At 38.3% G+C, this 10,273-nt stretch overlaps 1 protein-coding gene across 1 annotated transcript; it reads right to left on the bottom strand.

Moving 5' to 3' along the window:
- Window positions 1-181: 181 nt before the first annotated feature.
- LOC121132809 (protein Churchill-like) lies at window positions 182-626 on the bottom strand. The gene is given in 2 exon segments (XM_040728160.1): window positions 182-280; window positions 282-626. Coding segments are annotated over 2 exon segments (339 nt in total). The 5' UTR covers window positions 594-626; the 3' UTR covers window positions 182-253.
- Window positions 627-10,273: the final 9,647 nt, after the last annotated feature.

Genomic DNA, 10,273 nt, shown 5'->3' on the forward strand with positions numbered 1-10,273 from the left:
GCATAGGTTCTAGTGTTTCCTAGCTAAATAACTGCTAGCTAAGATGCTTCACTCTGGCTGCTCTAATGTATCCAGGGGACCTTAGAAGAGGACCTCAACTCTAGGAAACAACAATTCCCCAAATTGCCTTTTCTTCCAAGTGGGTAAGTTTAAACAGAAAGAAAAATACAAAGAACTTCCATTATTAGACAAACCATTAGGCTTGCTATATTGTAAACCAAGCCAACAAATCTACAACAGAACAGCAGGAAGCTTAGAATAGCAGAGTCATCTGTCGGGGGGTCATCAGGAAGAATACTGATAGTGTCTTCAGCTTTGCCACACAATAGACACAGCATGGTGTACTCCTGAAATTCATCCATGATACTGAATGTATACTCATGTCTGGCTATTACATGATGACAATTCTTGCACAGATGATCATAGGTAACTATCTCTTCTCCATCTTCCTCTTTCAGGGATCTGTTTGTGATCAGCATAAAATCTAGCTTATTGCACACAGCACAGCCTGTGAAATTCAGTAAGAATGATCCATTCTCCAGACAGGTGTTCCCCCGATTGGGGTACTCCTTCTTCACACAGTCCCCACACATCGCCACACCGTTTACGGAAACCGTCCCCCAGCGAGTCCCCCCCGAGGAACATCTTAAAGGATGTCTCCAATCTAGATGGCTAAGAAGTAATACATATGGCTTAGAATTTTGAGGCTGAGGAGATATGACTGTAGTTTTTTGAGAATGTCATTTTTAGTGTTAAATGAAGTTTATTCAAATCTTGATGAGAAGATCCTAAATCATCATGTGTGGGAGTAGAATTAGAGACATTATTTTGCCTGAATAATTTTGCAATAAGATCATGCAATCTAAAAAAAATCTATCTGTCATATCATATTACATTTTTATTGCCACAAATCTGTTTATAATTTGTCATGTTTGTTTTACAGAGAAATTTTCCTTTTTGCTGTTTTAATATGAATTAAATATTCATCAGACATTTAAAATTCCTTATTCTAAAGTCATTTCTAAATTCACTGCACCCTGTTTATGAGACTTAAGTATGAACATTTGTTTAGTTAATGAGGCTTTTAAGAAGCCTACAGATTATGTTCTTAAAGTTCAGTTAAAGTTTCTGAGATATTTTGTTTAGAGACAGGGCTTCCCAAGTTGGCTTCCAACTTACTCTGTAGCCAAGGATGACATTGAACTCCCTGTCTTCCTTTTGCTACCTCTCTCCCTCCTGTGAGGGTGAGAGGTGTGGCCTAGAAGTCTGCTTTGTATGGTAGGGATCAAACCAATGGCTCCCCACCTGCTAGGCAAATACTCCATTGACTGAGCTACACCCTCTATCTTGAGGTTGAGTTTCTGTGTTGTGAACAACAAATCATGGTCACCAGAGGAACATGGATGTAACATGTCCAGAAGACAAATTACAGTGATTTCATTCACCCCTTCCAATAGAAGCCCACTGCACCTACTACTTAATGACAATGTCCTGGGTTACATCTGTGAATAAGAGACAGAAGTGTCTGCCTCTCTGTGAGATTTGTATTCCATTGCCTAGGCATGCAGACTTAAAAAAAAATAACCGAAATCCAACAGACGAATACTCTTATCCCTGTTAAAATTCCAAATGTTATCTGATAGTGGGGAAAATGATTTTTACTATAAACATACAAAGAAATAGTTTGAAATGACTATTTCAGAGCTAAAGGAAACATGAGCCAGCATGATATGTTTGGAAACCATTAAATCATTTTCTGCATCTGGATTGCCCAATAGCATTTGCTAGATAAGCAGAAGAATTTGGAAGTGATATGATATATGACTTTATCTGAGAAGACATCAAAGACAAGAAGTCTTTTTATAGCATAAAGTGATTTTATATATATAAATAATCTTAGTTAATAGAGAATACAAGATGGCAATTGATATAGACTTTAGAATATAGGGGAAGACTATAGGTCCACTAAGTCTTCCCCTGTGTTAAAATGGTTGAGTGGGGGATAGAATAGGGGAAGAATAGGATGAGAAATACCATAATAGAGGGAGTCATAGGTTTGAAGAGAGATCTGGCACCAGTGAGACCTCTAGTGATCTACAAAGATGACACCAACTGGCAAGCTAAGCAATAGGGGAGAGATTACCTTAAATGCCCATTCCTGACAATGAACTTGACGACTACCTTATATATCATCCTAGAACCTTCATCCAGTGACTGATGGAAGCAGAGGCAGACACCCACAGCTAAACGCTGAACTGAACCCATGGAACCCAGTGAGAGAGAGAGAGGAGCGATGAGCAAATAGGCAAAGAATGGGCTGGTGAAACCAACAGAGACAGCTGATCTGAACAAGGGGGAGCTCTTGGACCCCAGACCGACAGCTGGGAGGTCAGCATGGGACTGATCCAGACCCCCTGAGTGTGAGAGTCAGTGAGGATGCCTAGGCAACCTATGGGGCCCTGGGCAGTAGTAGATCAGTATTTATCCCTGGCATACAAATGGACTTTGTGTGTCCATAACACAAAGAGGGATGCTCTCTCAACCTGGACTCTTAGGGGAGTGCCTGGACCCTGCCCTGAGCTAAATGACAGACTCTGGATATCTCCTGTGTGGAAGGAAGTGGGGTAGGGTGAGAGGCTGGGGGGGATGGTGAGGAGGTGCAGGAAGAGGGGAGGGAGAGGGAACTGGGATTGACGTGTGAAGCAAGCTATTTAAAATTAAAGTAAAAAAATGGGCATTTGAGTATCACTGAGCCTCATTATCAACACTCACTTGTCATTTTTTAAAAGATTTTATTGGGCTTGGGGAAATTGCTTGGTGGTTAAGAGCCTGTGTTGTTCTTTCAGAGGACCAGGATTTGGTTCCCAGCACCCACACCCACACCCACACAAGGTGGCTGACAAATGTTTGTTACTTGTGCACCAGAGGATCTGACAGAATCTTCAGGCTCTATGGGCCCTGTGTACAGACATACATGTAGACAAAACACAGGTACACACAGTAAATACATAAATATTTAAAGGGACTTTTCTTTGATTTTAGATTGTGCGTGTGTGCACGCATGTTTATGTGAGGTCAGGTGTTGGCAGAGGCTAGAAGAGTGTATTGGATCTACTGGCACTGGAGTTACGGGCAGTTGTGACCACCTGACATGGGTGATGGGAACCAAATTTGGATCCTTTGCACGAAGAGTTTATGTTCTTAACCACCGGGGCATCTCTCCATCCCCATGCCATTCTTTTAGATGTTTTAAACCCATGTGCTCCTGGCCCAGTTAACAGAGGAATAGTGAGACTGACTTTATTTTGTCAAGTATAATTGGGAAGATCAATGCTCTATAGTCCATTACCATGAAATTACTGACCTTATATACATCTACTTCTAAATCTTAGACGTTATCCCAGGTACCTACATTTTACCTCAGTTTCAATATCCAATTTGTCTATTCTCACCTCTCTTTTTACCTTATTGGTGTGTTAGGGTATTCCTTTCACAGTGGAACCCTCACTCCATTATTCCCAAACATGGCAATTTGTTTTCAGGAGATAGGTAGGGCCAGGGTCATATGAGGCACCTTTTAGTTCAGGTTGGGATCAACTGGTTTGTTTCACGTTGTGATTCTGTTAGCCTTGGACCAGGGGTTTACCTTGTCTGAATCTGTTCTGTTTTAGAGTAAAACTGGACTAAAATTGCCCTCTTTACAGAGTTTTGAGGATCAGAAATGAAGGGCAACCCATTCATCTGGTTCTATAGTGGACTCTCCCTTCAAAAGCCCTGAGTTCTTACAGTAGAAAAAACAAGATCTAAAAAAATGTGAAAGCAAAAACACTTTTATTTGTAATTTGAGGCTCCAGAGAAGACCCAGTAATTACTACTAATATTCCTGATATTTTAAAATCACATTTTTAGCTATAATCAAAGTGATGGGCCACACTGTGGCATTTTAATATGTATTTGTCTATTTATACCCACAACTGACTTCTTCATCTTGCTGGTCTTCATCCCCCCCCCAATGGGGTTTTATTCAGCTGTAAGGAAAAATGTTATCTGGAGATCATTATGCGAAATGAAGTAGACTGAGAAGGACAAACACCTCGTGTTTTCTCTCTTATATGGAATCAATAATTGTCTAGAGCAGACTTACAGAAATGCCATCACATGACCTGCCATTTGTCTTTAATCTCTTTAATGGACTGTGAATATGCACAAACAATTTATTAAAATTGTTTATGCCAGATTTCCATTGCTATGGTGAAATTGTTGAGACACCTTAAAATGATGAAAGATTTATTCAGCTTAATTTGTCAAAGATTGTTTGGCTCAGTAGATTTAAGGCCTGAGAGGAAGAAATATGTCAGGTTGAAGCAGGTGACAAAAAAAGCAGCTCACCTCATCAATACCAGGAAATGGGAAAAAAAGAGAGAAAAGGAAGGGTGGATATCCAAGAGTACAAGTACATCATTTAACAGTACCACATCAGTTGGAAAGCAAACCTCCAACATGGGCTTATTGGAAATGTTTAAGGTAAAAAAATAAACCAGTTGATGTTTTTTCACTTTTAGATATAAAAAGCAGTTACAAATATTGTCTAATTATGTTTATTCAATACTGCTGTAAGACTATTCATATCTTTGAAAGTCAGCATGCTCGATGAAGATACTTTTTGGATGAATGGAATCCAGTTTGTCTATATACTTGACTCTTAAAAAAACATCAAACTTCGTAGTATCATTTCACAGTGGATTTTAGCAAGTCATTCAAGAATGTGCTGCTTAATAAGATTGTGTATGTTTCTATAGTCATTCTTACTGTTAATTTGTAGTTTCTTCCCCCCCATGGTAGTCAGAAGGAATAAAAGGAGTTATTTTAATTTTCTTATGTTCATTGACACTTGCTTTATATGGTAGCATGTGGTCTAGGGTAGAGAAAGTTTCATGGGATGATGTGATCAGTGACTTTTCTTCAGGGTTTGTGTAAAATCTTCTGTATATGGCTGTTAGTTCCATTGATTTATGATGACTTTTAACTTCAATGGTTCTCTATTTTTTTTCATGCCACCAGTCTATTGGTGAGAGTGGTGTATTAAAGTGAGTGATTCATTATTATTGTTTTGGGATTATCTGTGCCTCTATACATGTTTGTTTTATAAAACTAGTTTTATCTGTGCTTGTATGTTCATAACTGTATTCTTGACAGATTGTCCACTTATCAGTAGGGTAAGTCTCTTTGTCTCTTCTTATTAGTGCTGGCTTGAAGATTATTTTATCTGCTATTACAGTAGATAGACTTGCTTGTCTTCTGAGTCCATTTTCTTAGAACGGTGGTTCTTGATCTGTGTGCTGTGACCCACTGGAGGGTCGAGTGACCCTTTCACAGGGTTCATCTTAGACCCTTGGAAAGCACACATTTTCAATAAAACTTCCAACTAACAAAATTACAGTTATGAAGTACCAATGAAGATGAAGATATTTTATGATTATAGGGGGTCATCAAAACATGAGAAACTGTATTAAAGGGTCATAGCATTCAGAAGATTGAGAACCACTGGCTGAGAGTTTTCCTTTCCATTTTTTTTTATCCTAAGGTGATATCTATATTGGTGATGATGGACTCTTGTTGCCGGCAGAAAGAAAGGATAGATTCTTTCTAATCCAGTCTGCTAGTCTGTGTCTTTTTATTCAGCAATTGAGATAATTACTATTCAGTTATCATAGAAAGATTTGTTTGAACTCATCCCAGCTTGTTGATTTTTATGGTGTTTTTACTGCATCTTCTGTGTAACTGGTTTATTGGTTATGAATTCCTTTAATGTACTTTCATAGTAGAATATTTTTATTTCTCATTCAGTTTGCTGGGTATAATAGTCTTGATTGACATTTGTGATCTTTGAGAATTTGGAATACGTGACTTGTTCCCCCTGGCTTTAATCTTTTTTTTTCTATTGATTAATCAGAGGTTATTCCAAATGCCCTGCCTTTATAAGTGGTCTGACCCTTCTTTCTTGCAGCTTTCACTATACTTTCTCTGATTTTAGTGTCTTAATTATAATACAATGGTGATGTTTACTGTACTCTCTACTCTGTGTTCCGTATGTCCTTTGTATCTGGATGGATATTTCTTTCCCTAGACTTGTGGGTTTTTTTCTTTAATTTTATTGAAAATACTCTTGGGTCTTTTGCATGGAATTGTTCTTCTTTTGTGCCTATAACTGGTGGGTTTAGACTTTTCACGGTTTCCTGGAACATTTGCATATTCTGTTCATACTTCTTTTTTCTTAAATTTATCATTGGCTTGTGTTAAGTGGTCCTTTTCCTCTACCTTCTCTTCAAACTCTGGTGTGTTCTGTCCTCTGCATGGGCCATTCTATTGAGGAGGCTTTGCACTGAGAATTCTATTTAACTTGTTGAAAATTTCATTTCCAGCATGATTCCAGTTTGGTGTTTCTTCAGCAGTTTTATGTCTTTATTAAGTTCTATTTCCATACCCTGAAATCACTTCCTCATTTCATCGAGTTGTTTGCTTTTGTTTCCTTGGAACACCTTCATGTCCCCTTTGAATATGTTTATATTAGTTCTTTCGAACTCTTCCAATAAAATTTATTCTAAGTCAGTCCCATGAAGTACCCTTAGTGTGGTGCCTGTAACTTCTGAGGCAACACATTGTTTAAATCTTTTTTTTTTTTTTGGTTGAGTTTTCTTCATGGAAACTTACACATTTGAAATTAATTTGCTGGTTGAGGTTCATTTGTCTGTGTATTCATTTTTTATTCAAGTTCCTTTCTCCTTTCAGGGAAATATGTCCTTCCTCTCTATTTTCTGAGTGGGGTTCTATGGTTCCTCACATTCCTTGGGTTGACTTTTGTGTAGGTTTGCTCAGGTAGACTTTTTCTTTTTCTTTTCTTTTTTGTTTTAATCCTGGGAAAGCACTGGTCCCACAGACTCACTCTTTCTTTAGCTAGGCAGAATTCTGGTCTACTTGGGGTATGCTGTTGGCTCTTTCCTGATGTTTCATGTGCTTTCCTAAGTCTATGCATTCTGCTTTACTCAGAGGAACAGAACCAAGGGTGTGTGTGTGTGTGTGTGTGTGTGTGTGTGTGTGTGTGTGTGTGACTTTATTAACTGAGCTTTAAAACAGCAAAGACAGCCAAGTAACACCCAAGAGGCTGAGAACCTGGTAGTTTCTCAGTCCTTGAGGCTGTATGTGCCTTCACAGTCAGACGAGTCCCGGAATACCTGTTTTTCTCTGGGAGTGGAGGTGAGGGCAACTGGTAGTTACTTAGCCCACAAGGTGGGGTGCCTCAGTACCTTCAATCCAGCACTGGAAGCTGAAGAATTTCCTGGAGAGCCACTGGTTTCTATTCCAGGTGATGAAAACTTGAGAACACTGGTTCTATTGTTAGCGGGGGAATAAGCAGCAAGAAAAAGTACAAACAACTCAATGGCAAGAGGGAAGGCCAAGAGAGGAAAAGGCCAGATGTACTTCCTTCTGAAGTACTCTTATTATCTCGGGGCAACTAGCAGGTGTTGTCCATAATAGAGTTGGGCCTTCTTCTACGCCAATCAAAATAATCAGGAAAATTCATCAAAAATTCACATCACAATAAACTTGTGGCAAGTTGATTAAAATGAACCACAATACACACCCAAACTATCTCACTACAGAATTTAGTTCACCTTCTTGCCATTGGGAGTTGCCTAGGGCCTGCTTTCTCAGCTCTAGGGTATCACATGTACTTGGTTTTACTTCTTTGGCCTTCACAATGAACAGTGATCAGTGAGTCCAGGTGTTTGTTGAAGAAAGGAGTCTTCCTTTTTGAAGGCACTGTATTATTTATTTTATTTTAGTGCTCCTAAGATATGGCCTGTATGATGCATATGACTGGGGCTGAAAAAATACTTTGGAACTGGGCATATTCTGTCATAGGAGCGTGATGGGTCCTCCCTTGTAGATGATGTCTCGGCGTCAGCTTGGTGGATTTCTCTATGGGTCTCGGAGGTGGAGGACATGACTCATAGGCATAGATCTGTTGGTCTGGTTCTTTGGTACAGAAAGAGGGTTTAGTTACTGGGTGTAAAGTAAACTAAATGTAGCCTGTCATGAATAATCAGTTACTGAAAAATTTCCATAGAATTGCAATGAAGGTTAGGCATTTAGTGTCAAGTCTCCAGATTAACATTTGTTATTCTGTATATTCAGAAAACATTAGTATCCAGGTGTGAGCACAACTCTTGACCCTCCTTTCAAACTCAATTTTTGTTTTTCTTCTGACAAATAAACCCACTTGCCACCATTCTGATAGGGACCTGAATTGTTGGTGCTAGAAAAATCTGTCACATCTATTTATCTTTGCCACAGTGTTACAGTGTTGGGATTTACTATTCATTTTCTTAATTTGCAGTAATAAGTTGCCTACTGGTTATTGTCCTGTATTACCGCATGGACTTAAACCATGAATGTGTGACATTACTGCAGATGGAATTTCCCAATGATCCATGTTAAGGAAAGTAACAGGTTTTTGTTTCTCAAAACAAAGTGGAAGGGAGATTCACCATGGAACTTTAAAAAGCTCAATGGGAAGAGAGTCAGTCAGTAAAGGCGAGAGAACATCTTTGAGGTCAGAGACAACTTCTTGAAGGGGAAGGAAAATTATCCAAGCGGGCAGAGCAGTGTTCCTGAAATTCAGTGTTTGCCTACAGATGAATGAAGGAGAACAAACTGGTAAGAGAGTAAAGTTTAAATAGACATTCATTTTTAGATCTGTATGCTTACTAAAGACATCTCTATGAATATCTGGTATTTTTCAGGGGTGGGGGTTTAAAAGAGTTCACTACTCTTTTGACTTCAAGAATTGGACCTGTGGCCCAGGCTTGTTCAAGAGAAACAAAGCACATATCCAAGGAGTGATTCAAATTTAGCCTCATGGTTCTGGTTAGGGTAATGAGAGAATACGTGGGTCTTAGTAAAAATGTTTTTTTCTGTTTTTATAATCTAGTCCTTGTCTATATAGAGTCAAATGAAAGAAAAGAAAGGATCAATAGAGGAAGGGAATAAAGAAATGAGGTGGGAGGGAGGGATAAAATCAAGATACAATCATTTGAATATCTGTCACTAGATAGTAAAAGTCAAGTTTCTTCCTTAAAATTGGCCAGTATGTTTAAAAATTAAACTGAATACAAATAAGAGCTCTTATTCATCAGTTTTTCAAGTAAGTTCATCACAGAAGTTTGCAAGTAAGCAAGCAATATTTGGATGCCAGGGCCAGCAGAATTGGAGATAATGAGTCTGTCAGCAAAGGTCAGTGTGACGCATCAACAAGAGATGAAGTTGGTCAATATAGAGAGGATGGAACAGCATAATGGACTCCAGTCTGAAAAGATTGGGGAGATAATTCTTTACAACAAAGAATCATCCACTAATCACAAAAACTGTTATAACTGGGCCTGAGATCAGAGGGTTTTCTAATGAATTCGGGGACCCTACTTACTAGAAATCAAACTAGCCTTCAAACAAATAAAGCAAAGAGTAAGCACACCTAAATTGTTGAGCCAATTGTTCTTTCTAGATGGAGTTAGATTATTCTCAGAGCAGAGGGCAAAATAATTACATAGTTGGAAGCACAAAACATTTCCAAAAACCTTTCCCACTGTTGGGAAAGGTAAATTGGAAGTCAGAGCACAGACAAGAAGTTAATAGACAAGAGAGCAGAAGACATTAGAGAGTGGGGACTAAGGAAAACAAAGGTAGTTATTCCAGGGAGTCTAGGGAGAGAGTAAATGTAGTATTAGGCTCAATAGCTCTTAGCCCATTGCAGTCTTATAGAGATTTTTTTTTAGCATCTTTCAAAAGAAGAAAGAGTAAACCTTTTGGTTGAAAACTATTTTGTTTATTTTAATATGTTTATCTGTATAATTTATTATTATAAAATATGACATCACTCACTATATAGTCTATTTTTATATCACACACGCACACACACACATATATATATTACTTATATATATTTTCATTTTAGAGAGGAGACCTACAAACTCAAAAGTTCTCAAGACCCATAAAAACCATAATGCTATCCCACCTTGGCACTGTAACAGATAGATTTTTTTTAGCACAGGAGCCATTTATTAACTACACGGAAGTTTTCTCCACAAAAAGCCTTCAAGAGTAGAAGGTTTATTTATCTAGACTTTTACAATTAAGAGTGGCATGTGTTCACTTCTAGCTACTGGAATACAAGACACTCACTAAATAGTACATTTAAAAATCACTTTAAAAGAGA

The sequence above is a fragment of the Mesocricetus auratus genome, unplaced genomic scaffold, assembly GCF_017639785.1.
Source record: "Mesocricetus auratus isolate SY011 unplaced genomic scaffold, BCM_Maur_2.0 Super-Scaffold_100018, whole genome shotgun sequence".
Classification (NCBI taxonomy): domain Eukaryota; kingdom Metazoa; phylum Chordata; class Mammalia; order Rodentia; family Cricetidae; genus Mesocricetus; species Mesocricetus auratus.